Here is a 20,498-nt window from a genome sequence, read left to right as displayed (position 1 = left end):
CGGACAGGATGATGAAACTAGAGGACGAAAATAAAGCTCTCAGGGAGGAGGTCAAGGCCCTAAAGGCAAGTGAAAAATCAATATTCAATAAGCTCGTGGATCTAGAAGGAAGGTCTAGGAGGAATAATTTGATTTTTAGAGGACTTAACCTACCAACTTCAACCAAAGATTACAAGCATTACATCAGACGCTTCCTGGCCGATAAATTTGGTTTCACTAATGATGTGTGGATAAACAGGGCTCATCCCCTTGACAAAGACAATAAGGCGATAATCGCACACTTCCCGTACGACGCGGATATAGAATACATCATGGCTAGGGTGAAGTCTTTAAAGGGCACAGGGTACAGTGTACATAGGGACTATCCGAGTGAAGTGCGACGAAAGCGTGATTTTTTGGCAGCCGTGCGTGAGGAAGTAGAGAGAGTGAAGGGATGGATGCGAATGCCACTTATATTTGACCATGTGATGATAGGTGGATACCGGTTCACGTGGGAGGAGAGTGGACTAATGTCAGGGCAAGTGAGTGGTGCTGAAAGACTGTTTAAGTTGTGCAAACATGACTTTTCAGAGTTCCTGGCAAACCTTAAAGAATCTGGAACAGGACGTCAGCGGAGATTGGATCTGGGAGGACAACATACTGTCAGTATCAACAGCAGCCAGCACCATACGACGGCCACGGCATCTGGCCCTCTTAGCCCTCGGAACTCGTCGACGTATGCCCAAATAGTCTCCGTTAACTCCCAGGCACCTACCAACACCCAGGCACCGACCAACACCCAGGCACTGACCAACACCCAGGCACCTACCAACACCCAAGCACCGATCAACACCCAGGCACCGATCAACACCCAGGCACCGATCAACACCCAGGCACCGACCAACACCCAGGCACCGACCAACACCCAGGCACCGATCAACACCCAGGCACCGATCAACACCCAGGCACCGACCAACACCCAGGCACCGACCAACACCCAGGCACCAACCAACACTCAGGCATCGATCGTCAACAGTAAAGGCCAGTAGGAACGCCACGTCTTGCCCACAGGACAGAGGACACCGACAAGGACTGGAATAAAATCACAGTGTAAAATCGTGTCATGTCATGTATGTGGTTTAAGAAACAAGGTCAGTGACCCTCAATTTTTGGAGTTTATTAATAGCTTTGATGTCATAATATTAATAGAAACGTTTATTTCAGATCAGGATAAAGATTTTGTTTGTAAACATCTTTTAAATTTTAAAATGGTTTTTATTTCTGCTGTAAGAAATTCTAATTTTGGGAGGAACAAAGGGGGGCAAATTTATTTAATTAATAACCAATCATCTCTTAAGGAAAGCTTAGTTTTTGTAAATATAGATTCATTTTCTCTTATCAAGATTAGTAATGTAGGGACTACTAGGGATGAGGTTCTGATTCTGCATTTGTATTTAAACTATAATTCGTGGGATAATGATTTCACAATGTTGGATAATTTTGTAAATGCTAACAATCTTAATAAACTTGTCATTATAGGGGACCTAAATGGACGTATAGGGAGAGAGCAGTATTTTGCGGAAGATATATTTAAATTTAACGACAAGTTCAATAATTACCGGCAGTCCAAAGATGTAATAACAAACAATAGAGGGAAGCGACTTTTGGATCTGTTTAACGATTTTGGGTTTATAATTATAAATGGGCGTTCAGTGGGTGATCCTGAGGGTGATTTCACATTTTTAGGGCAAAACGGGAATTCAGTAATTGATTTAGTGGGGGCATCAATAGATTGCTTGCATTTGATATAGGATTTTAAAGTTTTAAGCTTTCCAGGCTCTGACCATTTGCCGATAGAAATTACAATTAATGTATATTTACCAGCCGCAGGGATGGCAGACGTTAATAATATAGATGTAAAAATACTCCCGTTGTTACCAAAGTTAAATTGGACCAGTACAGATAATGATTCATATTGTGACAAGATTAGTCAAAGGCTTTCTAATTTTCAATTTGTGGACTGCATTCAAGAAGATGTAAATCAAATCACCAGATTAATCACAGAATCAGCCCATTTAAAACCGTCCTCTAAGAAATTTTCAAATTATTTTTCTAAGCAGCCATGGTTTGATTTTGAGTGTGGTAGGCTCCGTAAGAAGATTTTTAAATTATTAAATTTATTCAGGAAATTTAATCAACCAGAAATAAAAGTCAAGTATTTAAAAGAAAATAAAAGATATAAACAATTGTGTTTTAGTAAAAAAATGGCTTATCGAAACAACCTTGTTGACACACTGATAAGAGCGACCGATCCCAAAAAGTGTTGGAATGCGATAAACAGTTTTAAAATCAAATCAGATAAGCGGGTGGGAAATATTTCTCCCGTAGAATGGCATAACTATTTTAAAACTCTGTTGAACCCCCCGCTTTTAGCAGCGGAGATATATTATGCTGAACCTTTGATTTTAGACAATAGATTAGATCGGGATTTTGAGATGTATGAATTGCTGGAAGTGCTAAATAAAGTAAAAACGGGGAAAGCGCCCGGTCTGGACAGAATTCCGTATGAATTTTACAAAAATGCTCCATTGCCCTTTCTTCAAATATTGCTTGCTCTATATAATAACATATATTCAAAAGAAGAAGTACCGGAATCTTTTAAGCGATCTATTGTTTTTCCTTTACACAAAAAAGGTGATATAAATTTAGTTACAAATTATAGAGGCCTATCTTTTATTGATTGCATCGGTAAAATATTTTCATGTTTAATAAATAATAGGTTAGTTAAATGGGCCAATGACGAAGGTATTCTTACTGAGTTTCAGGCTGGTTTCAGAAAAAACTATTCAACAATTGATAATATTTTTAGTTTAACATGCATGGCACATTTGCAATTTTATAAACAAGAAAAGTTATACTGTTTTTTTGTAGATTTTAGCGCCGCTTTTGACACTGTAGATAGACAATCATTATTGTACAAACTTTCATCTTTAGGTGTGTCAACAAAGTTTTTGAATATTATAAAACAATATTACAACGGTACAAGTGCCTCTGTCTGGAATCGAGCAGGTGTTACAGATAGTTTTAATACAACGATAGGTCTGAGGCAAGGATGTGTGTGTAGCCCTAGTTTGTTCAATTTATTTATTAACGACATGCCGGAGGAGATTGGTGGAGGAGTTTTGTTTGAGGGAGTCAAAGTGAATATTTTAATGTATGCTGATGATATAATTTTAATTTCTCCAACAGCTACTGTCCTCCAGCATATGATCAATCGATTAGATGATTATTGTGCACGTTGGAATCTTCGTGTAAATCTAAGTAAATCCAAAGTTATGGTGTTTCGTAAAGGAGGCAAACTGGGGTCTGTTGATCGTTGGTGGTGCAGAGGCGAGCGTATTGAAGTGGTGAATGAATATACTTACCTTGGTATTACTTTAACTCCCTCATTATCTTGGATAAAACATTTTAAAGCAAAAGAAAAAGTGTCTAAATTAGCTATTATTAATACACTTTGGGGAAATCTTATAAATAGCAACGAAGTCCCACTCAGTGCCAAACAATTGTGTTTTAACTCTGTCATACGATCAATTATTTGTTACGGCGCGCAAGTGTGGGGTTTCATTGACAGCGATTCTGTGGAGTCTGTTAATAAGTTTTTCATCAAGAGATTATTTCATCTTCCGAAAAACACGCCAAATTATTTAATTTATATTGAATCATTAACAAATAAGATATACTTTTATTCAAGCGTGTTAAATATTAACTATCTATTAAACGTGTTATCAATGTCTGAAAGTCGTTTACCTTTTAAATTAGCCAGACAAATAGTAAACAAGAATATTTACTGGTGTAAACATTGGAAGCGTCTGGGAAACAAGCATGGCAGGGAAATAAATTTCGACGTAGACGAGGTTGGCATCCCTGTTCTACAATCACAGCTGATGAGTGTAGTGGAAGGGGAAAGGGCAGCATGGAAAAGTGATTGCGAGGGTCGAGCGCGCACGTCTCTATATCACCAACAACTCTTATCTATTAACTTCGACCTAAAAGATAAGACATACCTCGCTGACAGATATGACATAACTGTGATGTCCTGGGCGATCAAGGCAAGAGCTGAGCTTATCAACCTCAACTTCAAACCATGGCTTGTAGACAATTATCATTTGTGCACTCTTTGTAATTTACAAGAGAAAGAAGATGTTTTTCATTTTTTATCTGTTTGTCCCATTTTTAAGTCAATAAGGAAATTTTATTTTGGCTGTCCAATTTTGACACAGGAACAATATATAGAGATATTGAATGGGTGGGATTGGCGGGTCTTAAGCAATTATTTAAAAGATGCTTGGTCTAAAAGATGGGGGTTAATTCAAGAATTTAATCTGTGAGAATCATTTTCCCAAATGTCATTACTTTTAAAATCTTTTTATTATTATTTATTAGTTTCATTAAATTGTTATTATTAATCAGTTTTGTACAAGTGCTAACCAGGTACGCCAGCCGCAACAGACGGGCTACTTTTGTCCATAGTTGTTAGTGCTAAGAAGTTATTTTTGTTCACTTATTTGTAAATAAAAGTACTTTTTCATTTCATTTCATTTTCATTTCATTTCATTTCATTTCATTTCATTAGTGTAATAGTGTAACCGTAAATGAAATTAAATAACTAGGCATCATCCAGGTCAGGAACCAGAGATTCTTTGTGTAAAAAATTGTTCTTGAGTTTTGATAACCAGAAAGAAGACCTTGAATCAGTGTTGTATACGGCTGGGAAACTTAAATTTAATAATGATCGTCACCAATAGCTTAGAAACAAGGTTTCCACTCATTGACGGCGCTTCAATGGCGGTTGTGTAAAGTGTAAGGTAATAAATCACAACTGCAGTGGGTGATTGTAACGGTTTACGGATGATGCTAAACTCGCTTTTCCAATGTGTCACTTTCTGTTCCTACCATTGACTATATAGTCCATAGTTCCTACTCACTGTGTGATGCAATCTTTGGACCATACAGCCAATAGGCCCATAGCCGGGTACACTTCCATATCTGTTGGCACAAACAACCGAATGAAAATATTGATCGATATATCGATTATTCGGTAAGGTTATTAGGTTATTAGGTAAGGTTAACCTAACCTAACTAACCAAACAATATATCAAATTAAATAATCGAATAATCAATATTACTCATTCGGTTGTTTGTGCCAACAGATATGGAAGTGTAGTGTACCCCCATAGCCTATCTCTTGGGTACGTACGCCTACCCAATCATTCATAACAACCTTTTCGACGACGATCCTTGATACCAGTACTTTTTTTCCTTAGAACCGTTGGTAGCAGCAAGAATCATTTTTACGTACCAACACATCACTGTAATTTACAAATTAGTTATCGTTGGTGTTGCACCTTATTTTTTACAGTCATATTTAATTTAATTGATGTCTTAACTGTATGAGTATTGCTTTTTCTGTCTGGATTCCAAAATGTTAGTTTATGCTAAGAAAACGATAACGTGTTTTTGTAAAACATTTATTCAGCAAACCATCATGAATTGTTTAAAGTAACTTTTGTTTAAAGTAACCATTGTGGAAAGTAACGTTCAATTATAGGCCTACCTTAGGGCTATGCCTCATAGATCTATAAAGCATTTTTTAGCTTAATCATTGGATTTAACATATGGACCAACATGATCCGGGTGACATTTAATTGCGAAGCATTTGTTTTGGCGTGAAACTGTCAGATAATGTATTTGTGAAGGTTTATATAATAGTTTTGCCAGCATATCTGAAAATATGCAAACCAACTGCTGTTCTTAATACAAGAAGGCTTCAACTGACTATGATAAGATCCCCGTGCATAGAACGGGCACACAGCTAGTCTAGTAGACTAAACTTATTTCTAACATCAGAAAAGTAACCACAATAAAATAGTTTATGGCTCTTATGGTCCTTAATGAAAATATTATGTTGATTTTGTGGGTGTGGATCAAGATAAATGAAGTATTGGAGGTCGACCAGACTGAGCGATGATGTCACTGCATGCCTGGGAGACGAAAAACATTAAGAAAGCAACGGCAGAAACTGATGAGAGGCTAATGACAATCAACAATGTGTTGACATGGTGGCCGCCGTCAGGTATGCAGTGACATCATCGTTCAGTCTTGTTCAACTACTACACTCCTCCATCAGTAGGTGTGGATCTCTCCAAGTCACCTGTTAGTCGGAAAATAGATAAATAGCTTCTTGATTAGCATTGTACGTGTTATTAAATTACCTAAAAGTACAAAAATATGTGAAATAACACTTTCTTAATAATATTTTTACACTAATACTGTTTACTCACAAGACGGTAAATGCATATAAAAGAGGGTAAGTGGACATGTTCGCCTATTGGGTCTGATGATGATTGGAGTGTCTAATGGAAATCGATCATCACTTAACATCTTTTATATGCATTTACCGTCTAGTGAGTAAACAGTATATGTGTAAATATATTATTAAAAGTGTTTATGCACTTTATTTACTTTCAGGATAATAGATTCATTGTTAAGTGTAAGTTTATTAAAAGTTACTGTGTAAGCTATTATCATGGTGATTCCACAACACAAAGTATGTGAATTGTATCCTAGACTTCGAATAAGTTGAAGTGAACCATAAAGATTACTATCTAATAACACCATATCAGGCTATATATTTTGTCACACAAGAGAATGATTTGAAGGTGGTCACAACCAGATCTCCAGAAACTCCTCCTTATTGACCATATCTATTCTTTTGAAACTTAATACAAATTATATCCATAGAAGAGTGTCTATTTTGTGTTTAATACCAAAGTGGGGACAGCAAGATCATGCTAGATGAAACAAACAGCATACCATGAATTTGACATCCCCATGGGATATTGTTTCTGTAATGAGCTTCTTTTCTTCCAACAAAGTGACAATTCTGGAGAGGAGTTTGGCTGCCTTAGACTTGCCAGCCTTGCCAGAATCTGTAGAGTTGTAGTCAGGGTGAGTGAGTAACACATCTACATCTCCACTGGATGGCAACCCACGTCTGCAAATAAAAATGTCACAGACGATGTCAAACCACCCAATTATGAAGTTTTCAAGTTGTAAAAAATCAGAGAATCACGAAATAGAACATGTTGCAAGTTTGAAAAATGATCTAGTTTTGTAACAAAGTAGTGTGCGCAGTAGTATTGTAAATTAATTTTACTGTTTTTACACTTCTATTAAGTATAATCTTTTGTGTCCTGTCTGTAACATACGATACACAGCACATGTACTTTTCAAGCAATAGTATATTTCACTACTAGTCAAAAAGGGACCCATTTCAGGGCAATATAGTGTTTCCCATGCTCGCATGTAAAACACTATCTCGCCCCGAAATGGGACTTTTGTGACGAGTATTAAACGATACATTTTATCACAATGAAAAAAACTACTTCATCAAACTTAAAAAATTATCTGATATTTTGTAATCTATTAATTTTTTTAAACTAAACACAGGGCTGTACAATTAACTTTGGTGTAAAATTCAGCTGATTGAACATCAATCAAGCTTTAGTTTTTGTTTTCTGTTTGTTTGTCCTTTTGAGCTAACCCGAAACTTCAGTTGTAGGCCTAACTTTGTTGATGTCAGACAAAGTATTGTTTGTGTAGCGAAAGTAATGTTTATTTAGCAAAAGTAATGTTTATGTCAGGAAAAGTCAACTGTTCACTATTTGATTTTGGTGTATGGAAATTGATGATTTTCAAAGATCTCAGCAGTATGGAAATGGGCTATTTTCAAATACAGAGTGATGAAAAATAATTGTCTTTGTCATTCAATATTGTAATGACCACTCTGTTAAAGTTGACATTACTACGAAGTAATGTCAACTATGTAAACTAATTCAAAGTAGTAAACTATGAAGAAAAGATAGACTATAAATAAATAACTCCGCCGCAGCATTTACCCAGTGGGGGTTCCAGAGAGGGGGCTATAGGGGCCATGCCCCTTCCCCCCCCCCCCCCGCCAAGACCACCACGTTTTATTCTTTTTTTTATTGAAGCTTTAATTTGAAAAATTGCATTAAAAATTGCTGCGCGCATCCTCGTTTCCCGCCATCCTATGCCTTCATCACGTCAGTGCGTTAGTCATACAGTACCTCCTACTACCCACTAGTGGCTCAGTGGCTCAGTAGTCAGTTGAGCAGGGGTGCCCAGAGGGGGGGTACTGTGGCGTGTTTGCGCCACAGGAATTTTTGGGGGGGCTTTTTTTAGGGGATTTTGGGGGGGGGGATATTTTTTTGCTAGCTGTCATAATGAATGTATAATTTTTGTATAAGCAGCCCGATAAAGTGTTTCTAAGTAGCTCACTATCAACACCAACAAAATTTTACCATTTGTAATTAAGATTGCTTCTAAGAATGGTAAAAACGCACCTTTTAACCACGAATTTTACTTGTGTTGGTGGTTCTTTAACTCCACCGTCGTTAGGATTTACAAAAGATCCACTTCTGGATGTGTCGTCAGAATACGTTACAAACATTTAACACAAATCAGGAAACGATTACAGATATGCCTATCAATTCACACGAGTACATTGCCGTCGTCAGGACTGGAAGTAAACTGAATCAGGTTCAGGTTAAGACGGACCGACGTGGTCTCTGGATTGTCGTCTGCGTTTTCAACAGCTGATATTGCACTATTGTAGTGAATGAGAAGAGTGTTGATAATATAATGGGATTCATAATTAATTGAGTGTTTACACTCAAAAATGTTTTTCTGTCTCTAGTTTTATTTGTTTATATACGGTATTTCAAACTCCTCAAAGTATTTAATACATTTCTTTACGCGCAGTACTGTAGAATTTCGAGACCATCATTTATATCCAGCATATAAATTGGTTGTTATTGTCAATCATTTAGAATGGAAAACTCAATTATGAATACCATTATACAGGGTGGGGCAATGAGAACGCCACAATTTGTTTTAGCTGTCACATGTTAATTGTTGCAACAACGAATGATCAGCTGTGCTTAAAACATCAATTAAACTATGCCATTTTAGTAAATATTATGCCCGAGGCTATTAACACTGAGATTTTGATGTGCAAACCTATTTTTAAAATAGTGGTTCTTGTGCAAAAACCCAGAGATTGTTTGGACCACATTCCATCCTTGGTCAACATAGCACTGTTCCAGATTGGAAAACAATGGTGAACTGGGTAAAACTATTTAAGATAAACGCTTAAACCTAAAAAATAATCGGTGGGTGCCGCAAAACTCTTTGTACACCAGGAAATGTTGAAAGAGTGCGAGTCGCAGTAACTCAAAGTCCAAAGAGATTTGCCAGGAAGCTGTTGTTGTTGAAAGCTTTACGTTGGCTCCTTTTTTTGGACGGGGGGGGGGGGGGGGGTTCTAATAAGCTACTTGAAGTTCGAGGTTTTTCAAAGTCACCCCACAGATTTGCTTGAACCGAAGCTAAGAATTGTCCAAAAACTAAAGTGATTCCTGAAGAAATGCTGGAGGAGTATTTGATGGAGTTTTCAAGTGCCTAATGTCAAGTAGGACAAGGACGTCACTTGCAGGATTTCGTTCTCAAGAAATGGAAAAATGACTTTGTTAAGTTAAAATGGCAAAAGATAAGCTGTGTTTTGATGTGCTATTTATATCCATAGGGTGAATATTATTGAGTTTGTACTGCTTATAAATTGGGGCGCTTTCATTGCCCCACCCTGTATTTTCAACACTCACCTCCGTCCTCCGTCACTACAATTAGTCCAATATCAGCTTTTGATAACACAGACGACAATCCAGAGACCACGTCTTTCCGTCATAACCTGATTCAGTTTACTTCCAGTCCTGCCCGAGGCAATATACACGCGTGAATTAATAGGCCTATATGTTATCGTTTCGTGTTTTGTGTACAAACGGATTGTCTGACAAGATGCGTTTCTATCATTATTATTATTAGTCATAAAAGGCAATCCTGGGGCTATCAAAATGAAAAATAAATTACTTCGTCACAAAAACCTTTTGTACTGGTGGCAATTAACGTATTGTGGGTATTTTGCCTGGCAAATTTTGTAGAAGGCAGCCTGGGAGGGGCGAGCAACAAGTCTGTCTTATTTGGTGACTCTGCCTATAATTTTGAAACAAGATGCTTTTTGCCAATGTATTATTAATGCACTTAAAGCTGTTGAGTTCAAAGTGAATTCTTAAACTCTGTAAAAATCAAAGCCACCTAATATGTTGTACAGTTTACAGTACTGTGTTGGAGTAGAGTAATTCACCGAGTATATTGTTGTACGTTTTGAAGACGTTGTCTAATACTGCTCACATGTTGACTGACATTACAGATTCTGAATTATAAAATTGAAAAAATTCTAATTCGTCCATTAGTTAGATATAATAATGTGTTGTTAACATTTCCTATTAAACATTAAATTTTGATTATCAGAAAGTTTGTTTTTCTTTACTTCAAGTTTGATTATTTAGAATACAAATACAAACAAAAACCAGATTTGTTTGTACTACTAAACACTGTGATACTAAATACTTGGAATGTTCGTTTTATGAGGTAAAGTGAATTTTGTCAGATAAATTTGTGGGGGGAGGGTAGGTTTAAATAGACGGCAGCATAAATTGGGGGGAACTACTCCCTTGGCTTGGGGGGGGGGATTGCGCCTCTGGGTTTGGGGGGATGGGCACCTCTGCAGTTGAGTATTTGTTTTGTTACGGGTTTTTTGTTAGTAACACATTTTTACAAGATTGAACCTATGTGCATCCCTCCACTTAAGCACAAACATATGACAAAATTATAATGGTAAGTAATGGAAGGGCTTAAGGCTTAAGCTTTGCTTAGCTGTTTTCTATGTCAGGTTGGTCTAGACTCAAGATTGAGCAACCGCCATTACAGTACAGTAGACTCTCAGTAATCCGGCAGATATAGGACCGCCATACTGCCGGATTAGTGAAAATGCCGGATTACTGGAATGTTATCATTAAAAACACTTAAAATGCAATTAAAACACGTCCCCGAAGTTCGCGTGATCGGAAACCGCTATTGCCGCGATCGGGCATGACAATTACGTATTCGCGGGAGGCGATGATAACGTCTACACGTCCGCGGGAGATAATCGTAAAATTGCCGCCATCGCGCATGACGACATGACATTTTCGTGACCGCGGGAGATGTTCATGATTTTGCCGCGATCGGCAAGTCGACGATGACATTTCCAGGACTGCGGGAGTAGACAATGATGTTTACATGGCCGCGGGAGATGATAAAATCTTTGCCGAGACCGCGGAAGACAACGATTAATGTCTACATGACCACGGGAGATGTTAATGATTTTACCGCGATCGCGCAAAACGACGATTTCGTTTCCGTGACCGCGGGAGTAGACAATGATGTTTACACGGCCGCGGGAGATGATAAAATTTTTGCTGCGGCCGTGGAAGGCAACAATAATGTCTACATGATCGCGGGAGATGTTCATGATCTTGCCGTGATCGTGCTTGACGACGATGACATTTCCGTGACCGAGGAAGGCGATGATAACGTCTATACGTCTGCTGGCGATGTTCATGAATTTGCCGCGATCGCGCATGACGAAGATGACTTTTCCGTGACCGCGGGAGAGAATTATGATGTGTACATGGGAGCGGGCGATAATCAGAATTTTGACCCGATCGCGGAAGACCTCCCGTCAAAAAACGCTGGATTACTGGAGTGCCGGAGATGTGCAGTGCCGGATTAGAGAGGGTCTACTGTACTACGTGTGCGACGTTGCCGATGTCTACCTGACTACCACACTGACATTTCTACAGAGTATTCACTCACGTGGACATGTGCGTTCAAGGTTATACATCAACAACGTCGCAGTGTCACACGCGCTCCCGCCCGGCTAGAAAATGTCGAACAGATACCATCTAGGCCTATATTATAACTTAATACGGAGTATGCTTAATCTATGTTAATACTCCCCTGGATACTGGCGCGCTCCCGCACTGTGTGGTGGAAAAACGGGCTGTGCCCAGCATTCGAAATGGTGGGATACTGAGGCCGGCGGGTCGTATGAACCTCTCTCTTTTACACAAACATACATTCTTTCAACCTGCTCTGCTACACTTATTTTTTAACATAAAGATTTCAAATTTATATGTTTTTTTAGACAGTGCTTATTACTGTGTAAGTTTGAAACTTAACATATTTTTTTTAGTTTTTTTAGACAAATTAAGACCAATGGTCCTTTTTTAACACCACTAAAAACTTCAAAAATGTAGTAAGAGAGGAACTTTTTTATTTTCTGAAACAATCATTGTTGAAGGAATACAATGCACATCAGCATTATGAAACAAAACATTTAAAAATAGATAGGTGAAATTACAGAGCCGGTAAGAGCAAAAAAAGTTGTATCACTTAAAAAAAAGGAAGTTTTGCACTTAAACACTCCTTTTCAGATTACAAGAGATTAAACTTTTTTTTCGTCAGAGTGCTTAAAATGTTGACTTTGTAAGTGTAATTTTTCACAAATTTCCAGGGGAGGACTGTATAAAAATATATACAGGGTGTCTCAGACCACCCGGCTGGCTTCTATAGCTCCAATATGAAAGCAAATGGAAACCCGATTGCAACTGGAACCCCCTATTTTTACCCCAAGTAATTCAGTTATTTTCAAACCCAAAAAAGCACCCCAAAGGACAGATTTTGGGGAATGGGGTGGTTTTTGGGGAATTTTCAAATGTAAAGGGGTGTTATACCTCATTTTAAAGGTCCTTGAGTCCTGAGTGTTTTAGTGGAAAAAGTCTTAAATTATTTTCATCTCTATTTACATAGAGGGCGTTCAAAAACGTACAAAATTATACCTTTGAACTACTTTTCACTGCAAAGAGGTGGAATTTCTTGGGGGGTTCAAATTTTGATAACACTTTAATTGCTAAATGAGCTTTCAAAAAACTCTGGTTTCAAACCTTTTCCTATCTTTTTACTTATGTTACACATTTTGAAACTCTTTGAATTTTCAAAAGCTGTTATCTCAAAAATTGCAAATAGCAACATGGGTTTATTTACAAACCACATTGCAGCCCTTAACATTAGCTACAATTTTTGTATCTAATGCTTTTTGGTATCTTTATTGGTTAAAGAACTGTAGCGAAATTAGTGTATTTTAATGTTTCATTAAATGGTATTCTGAGTGTTTGCCGTTGTAAGTGTACACGTCTAGGTCTCAATTGAAACTGATTATGTTTTAAAAAATTAAATAGTACCCAGATTGTTAATCTTGGAAGATTAATAAAGGAAAAAACACAACTGCAAATATTCTTAGTTATTTTACAATTCCATGGCTCTAATAGTGCTTTAAAAGAATAATTTCTTTGAATCAGCAATTATAGCCTACATACTGCTGGGCTCATTGACTTCTCTCCATTTTGTTTCAAGCAAACCCCAACTCTGTTCGTAGGCACGTAGTACTTCTACTCCACTATTATGGTATTGCTATTTTACTACCGCAGGTGCATTCACCTCTCGTACAGGTCCAGTAAGTTCCTTATAATTTGTTTTATCTGATCAAACATGACCAGTTTCACAAGCACGCTCATTGAATTCATGATTAATTTTTTGTATTTACAAGTAGCATCTAAACACAGTATTCAAAAAGTAGTATTAGAAGGCTAGTAGTGTTAGTAGAAGGTTAGTATTTCAGTATTAAAAAGGCTTGAAACCAGAGTTTTTTGAAAGCTCATTTAGCAATTAAAGTGTTATCAAATTTTGAACCCCCCAAGAAATTCCACCTCTTTGCAGTGAAAAGTTGTTCAAAGGTATATTTTTTGTACGTTTTTGAACGCCCTTGTAAATAGGGATGAAATAATTTAAAACTGTTTCCACTTTTCAGAACTCAAGGACCTCTAAAATGAGGTATAACACCCCTTTACATTTGAAAATTTCCCAAAAACCACCCCACCCCCCAAAATCTGCCCTTTGAAGTGCTTTTTTGGGTATGAAAATAATTTAGCTGAATTATTTAGGGTCAAAATAGGGGGTTCCAGTTGCAATAAGGTTTCCATTTGCTTTCATATTGGAGCTATAGAAGACCGGGTGGTCTGAAACCCTTTATATATTTGTATTTAGGTGTTCACGTAATAGGGCTGCTGATATATTAAAGTATCTATATATTTAATACGCTAGGCATATTTTTGTCATAATTGTTTTGGAGCGGTGGTGCTACCGATCACCATGTCCAAGGTGTCGTTAGAAAGGTCTTAGCATGTAGTTTTGCCATCAAACAAAAAAACTTTGGAATTCCATCAGGGCTATGCCCTAGTGGCCTTCAAAGTTCCCATGTTATTCTTAGGGAGAAAATGTTTGTTTACATTTAAACAGATGAATACTTTGAATCTATTTGAAATTGACACTAATATTTGAAACAGCTGGTTATACTAAAATTGGAGACATGTGCTATAAGGATTTATTAGATTAGTTGAAAAGATTGATGTTTCACTGTTTTTATTTGCACTAAATCAACACATAACCAAAAACCTTCGACATAATGGAGACTATAAGACGTCAACCAGGATAGCCAATAGGAGGAGGCCGACAAACTTTAACTGGTAGACGCGAACAGAATACAAAATAGCCGAATACTATGTTAACGTTTTAAAGGTAAACGTTCGGATATTTACCTAACATCAGAAAGAGACTGGAACAAGATTGGGAGATGGGCCATTATGAAAAGCAGTTTGTCACAGGACACGGAACATTTCAAGGCTAATTTGTGGAAGTTTCACCTGGTGGAAGAGGAAGTATGTAGATGTGGAGAAATAAAAACCACGAGTCACGGATTTATAAATTGTTCACTTCAGGAGACAAATAGGAGAGAACAGGAAGAAGTCTTGGATAAGAGAGGTCTAGAGATGAGAAAATAAAACATAACAAGTGGTAAGGAAACAATTGAGACGTTTAGAAAAGTAGCTAGGGAAATAGGAAAAACCAGGGATACATACAGGCTTTTAAATTAAAAATCTAAAATACCCCCGCCGCAGCAAACCTGCAGACTAAGCGAATTTCCATTAACCTGATTGGATTACACTAAAATGCCTCCATAAAAAAAGCACATTTATTTCTTATTTAAATAGAATTAGTTTAACGAGTACTTTTGGTTTGCTGCAACAGGGAGGGTAAAAAAGATTTTTTTTATAAAATGATAATAGTTAGTAAGAAATAAAAGTATTTTCCAAAATCGATCAAAATATGTTCATAAACAAGCAAACTACAACAGTTGACTTATTCTCCATAAGAATAACATGGGAATTTTAAAATTACAATTTTTTTGAATTTTCTCCGTAACAATTAGGCGCATAATAACGCTTCAATATACTAAATTATTTGTTTTTTAAGCTCTACAAAATGGTTTAAAAATAAATTGTGAAATTTTGTGTTTTTAGGGTCAAAATGGAAAAAACCTATTTTTACCCCATAGAACCCCCTATAAACCCCCGTTTCCATAGTCCGATCATGCTGGTTCGCGAACTCATTCAAGTTTATCCCGTCTTACACCTTCAAACCAAATTTTATCAAAATCGGACAAAAATTACTCAAGTTATCGTGCGGATGGACACATATATATATATATAAAAATTCAACGAATGGTGTTTCTGGCCTCTGGGGACATCAAAATGAAAAAGTAAATCGGTCCCGGGCTTAGGTCTTACCATGAGACCTACGGTAATAGCTACTTCCCTATAGGGAAATTTGCTAAAAGAAACAAACAAAAACTAAGAAAGAAAAGGAATGAAAACATGCCCATAAAGGTGAGAGGAAAGGTTAGAGCTAATCTCAATTATCCCTATCGCTCAGGGCGGTATGGGGAAGGGAGTCATGCTGTTAGGCTTTTGGACACATAATGTGTCTGGACGAGGATTGAAAGTGGCTGAAGCCTAAAAAGAAAGAAGATTTTCACGGGGAATCAGCCTAGCAAATAAGTCCCAGACTTAAGCCAGAGGTGGTGGTGGGAACGAGGAGTTTGCTACAAACATTTACTGACTTGGTTGAAATGAAATATTTACTATTTGAATTTGCGTTGGCGTAAATATTACAATGGAAAAAAGTAAGAGAGCCTGGATAATTTGATATACTAAAAAGAAAACTGAATTAACACTGTGCTGCATTTCTTAGTAATAATAATTGAAAGAGCCGATTTGCAAACTATGGAAACATAGGAAAGTCATAAAACACCACCAAGGAGAAGAAATAGAAACACTATTTACAAGAAATGTTGATTATATCGATCTGTTATGTACATCTTGAGTATTTCCATAATCTTTGAGTCGAATCTTTTAAAGTGATCAGAAATTATGACTGTAAGTCGTTTTAAAATAACACCTGTAATTCTTAGCGGTTGCTCGAATTCGAGCAACATGTACACTAGTTGTAGTAAATAAAGTACAAATTGAGAGTGCTCAGTTGCAATTTATATACTCCAAAAATTGTATTTATATACAGGGTGATTGGTACTCAGTATGACAAAAATTTATTGGTGTAAGTACAAAGTAAATGCAGTGTGATGATGCATATAAAAGGATCCAAGTCAAAAAATTAGCTTCCCAAAGAATTATTTTATGTTTTTAAAAAATTACTATATTTTTACTTTCTCCCCCTATACCATAGGTAGTATATATGGAGAAAGTATTGTTTTCGTCAAAATTTTTGAGTTTGAGTTTTGAGTGGATATATTCGTTTTGGGTCCCCCTGGACCCAAAAAAGTGGTTTTCGAAGTGATGTCTGTGTGTGTGTGTGTGTGTCTGTGTGTCTGTGTGTCTGTGTGTCTGGATGTGTACAGAGCTAGAGACTACACCTGTGGTCCGAATTCGATGAAATTTGGTATGTAGGTTCTAATCAATGGTATCTCCAGGCGTTTTTTTCATTTTTTTTGAAATTTTGATTTTTACTGGATTTTCCCATAAAAAACCGGAAAAGTAGGATTTTTTCAAAATGGCCTGAACGATTTTGATAAAAATTTAGTATGTTGTAGCCCTTTAAATTCTGAACAAAGTGGTACAAATCCCATTTCTGTAAAAATTATGGTTCAAAAGTTATTGTAAATTATGTTATTTTCCCATAAAAACCCCCATAAAATAACGGAAAATCAGATTTTCCCAAAATTGGCTCGAACGATTTTGATAAAAATTTAGTATGTTATAGTATTTTAAATTCTGAAGAAAATTGTACAATTCCCATTTCCGTATATTTACGTTCACCGCTTACACATGATAAAGGTTGTTGACAAACTTATGGGAGAAAGTATGTGTCAGAATGCTGATACCGTTTATTAAACTTAATACAGCTATTTCTTAATTACCTGTAAATGGATTTGAGTAGATAATGTCATTTTCGTGTTCTACATTAAATTTTGAATAAGAATAATAGAAAATGACGGGGCATCAGTTGTAAAAACTCCACTGTAAATAGATTCAAAGATAAAAATTAAGATGTTTGATAAAAATTTAAAATAAACGGTATCAGCATTCTGACACATACTTTCTCCCATAAGTTTGTCAACAACCTTTATCATGTGTAAGCGGTGAACGTAAATATACGGAAATGGGAATTGTACAATTTTCTTCAGAATTTAAAATACTATAACATACTAAATTTTTATCAAAATCGTTCGAGCCAATTTTGGGAAAATCTGATTTTCCGTTATTTTATGGGGGTTTTTATGGGAAAATAACATAATTTACAATAACTTTTGAACCGTAATTTTTACAGAAATGGGATTGGTACCATTTTGTTCAGAATATAAAGGACTATAACATACTAACTTTTTTATCAAAATCGTTCAGGCCATTTTTGGGAAAATCCTATTTTTCCGTTATTTTATGGGGTTTTATAGAAAAATCCCCATTAAAAATCAAAATTTATAAAAAATGAAAAAACTATCAAAATTGTAAGGACCATTAATAACATACTATGTTAAATCAAAACCGGTTTTTGTCTAAAATCCTATTTTTCGTTATTTTATGGGGTTTTTATGGGAAAATAACATAATTTACCATAACTTTTGAACCGTAATTTTTACAGAAATGGGATTTGTACCATTTTGTTCAGAATTTAAAGGGCTACAACATACTAAATTTTTATCAAAATCGTTCGGGCCATTTTTGAAAAAATCCTACTTTTCCGGTTTTTTATGGGTTTTTATGGGAAAATCCCCAGTAAAAATCAAAATTTCAAAAAAATGAAAAAAAACGCCTGGAGATACCATTGATTAGAACCTACATACCAAATTTCATCGAATTCGGACCACAGGTGTAGTCTCTAGCTCTGTACACATCCAGACACACAGACACACACACACACACACAGACATCACTTCGAAAACCACTTCTTTGGGTCCAGGGGGACCCAAAACGAATATATCCACTCAAAACTCAAACTCGAAAATTTTGACGAAAACAATACTTTCTCCATATACTATGGTATAGGGGGAGAAAGTAAAAACATTGGTTTATTGCATTTGATCACACCCTGTATACAAGAAAGTGTCCGAATATGGTAAAAACTGCACCATTTTATAAGCTTTCCAACCATATGCTACACCAACAAAAACGAATTGACTTTACAACTTAATTAATCGTTGTACGACTGAAAATATTTGTAGGCTTATAAGCTCTATTTTTTACCTCTTGAACAAATCAAACACCTCGAGCAAGCTCGGTCCCCTGGTACTTGTGTTTTAATCAAACATTGTCACATTTTACATTACTACAACAGAAACAAATGACTAAAACTTGTAAGGTAATGAACATCAACTGAAGTCAATGTTACTGAGATGATATATCAATCACCAAACAAACATTCCCCCTTCCCACCCTTCAGTGCTTGGGGTGTCGATAATGGTCGTCACTGCCCTTCCACAAGCCCACTGCATTCCAAAGCAACTGGAGTTTGACTTTCTCTTTCCCTACCCTATTGATCTGGCCGACTGTAGAGGGCAGTCGTACGATAATGCAAGCAATATGTCAGGTGTGTACAGTGGCTTGCAAGCTAGAATAAAGGATGAAAATCCCAAGGCATTGTTTGTCCCCTGCTTGGCTCATTCCTTAAACCTTGTGGGCACATGTGCTGCAAGTTGCTGTCCTGAAGCATGTACCTTCTTTAACCTAATTCAGAACATTTATAAATTTTTCGTTGCATCCACTAAAAGATGGGAATCTCTACTTTGCTTCACTCAAGATAAAAGCAAAACGCTCACGCTCAAGGGTTTGTCAGAAACAAGGTGGAGTGCACGTGAGAGTGCATGTAAAGCTCTATGTGAAAACCTAGAAAGTGTGATTCTGTGTTTGGAGACGTATGAAGAGAATACTAATGAGAAACCTTTAGTTAGGAGTGAAGCAGCGGGACTCCTGAAATGCCTGAGTAGATTGGAAACAGTGATTATGATGGAACTTTGGACCGATATTTTGGACAGATTCGAACAAGTTAGCCAAACTCTGCAAAAAGTAGACACGTCCCTAGAGACAGTGGTTAGATTGTATGACTCTCTAGTAATTTTCGTTGACTCTCTTAAAGACATTTTTCACGTCTATGAAGAAAGGGCCAAGAAACGGTGTTATGTAGAGTATGAGTCATGTTACAAACGTCAGAAAAAAAGGAAAATCCAGGCAGACGAAACCAATGAAAACGAAGTCATCCTTAGAGGCCGTGATAAATTTAGAGTAGATACCTATTATGTTGTTCTTGACGAACTCAAGTCAGCTTTAATGAAGCGTAAGAACACTTATGACGTTATTGCAGATAGGTTCTCAGTTTTCAATAACCTGTCGTCGTCTTCAGTTGAAATTATCATTGGTCGAGCTGAAAAACTGAAATCTTTTTATGAAAATGATCTAGAAAAATCATTTGTAAATGAGTGCTTGCACTTTTCTGGACTTCTGAAGAGTGACGGTGTTAAGGACAACCCCTTATCGATGGTAAAACACATAAGAGAACAGAATCTCCAATTGACATTTCCAAACGTAGATATAGCTCTTCGTATGTATTTGTGCACAGCTGTTTCTAACTGCTCAGCAGAACGTTCGTTTTCTGTTCTAAAAAGAATAAAATCTTGCCTTAGATCCAGAATGAACGAAGATAGATTGAACTCGTTAGCTCTTCTACACATCGAGAATGAACTTTTGAACAGTGATCAAATAAAAGTGAATGACTTAATAGATGAGTTTGCAATGGTTAAAAGAAACCAATGTAAGGACACAGAATAAAGACTTTACACAGATATTTATGTAAAAAGATATAAGTTTATATGTCAATATTTCTTTTATTCAAGTCAAGTACTGTATTTCAATAATATGTATTTTCAAGTTTGTGAGATGGTACACCTATTCAAATGTAATTAAAATCTAAAAAAATTACTTGCAGTGTTTTTTTTTTATAAACACTCTTTTATAGACTTTTTAGATTAAGTTTATATTTTAAAAAAATAATTACTTTTTCACAACGCTACGATGTTTTAGCAGTTTTATAAACGTTAA

The 20,498-nt window shown here is 36.5% G+C and overlaps 1 protein-coding gene across 4 annotated transcripts in view; it reads right to left on the bottom strand.

The window, feature by feature from the left end:
• The window catches only part of LOC128986007 (transferrin-like), a 156,147-nt gene that overhangs the window by 93,129 nt on the left and 42,520 nt on the right, over positions 1 to 20,498 (bottom strand). For all 4 annotated transcript variants that reach the window (XM_054406190.1, XM_054406108.1, XM_054406278.1 and 1 more), the window contains one exon: positions 6,853 to 7,033. In XM_054406190.1, coding sequence (XP_054262165.1) covers positions 6,853 to 7,033 — 181 coding nt within the window. The remainder of the gene's footprint in view (positions 1 to 6,852; positions 7,034 to 20,498) is intronic.

Source organism: Macrosteles quadrilineatus, unplaced genomic scaffold (genome assembly GCF_028750875.1).
Source record: "Macrosteles quadrilineatus isolate MER2022 unplaced genomic scaffold, UCM_ALF_1.0 Scaffold_1__1_contigs__length_201487025, whole genome shotgun sequence".
Classification (NCBI taxonomy): domain Eukaryota; kingdom Metazoa; phylum Arthropoda; class Insecta; order Hemiptera; family Cicadellidae; genus Macrosteles; species Macrosteles quadrilineatus.
The sequence above is the reverse complement of the archived record's forward strand: the minus strand, read 5'-3'. Positions and strand labels throughout refer to the sequence as shown.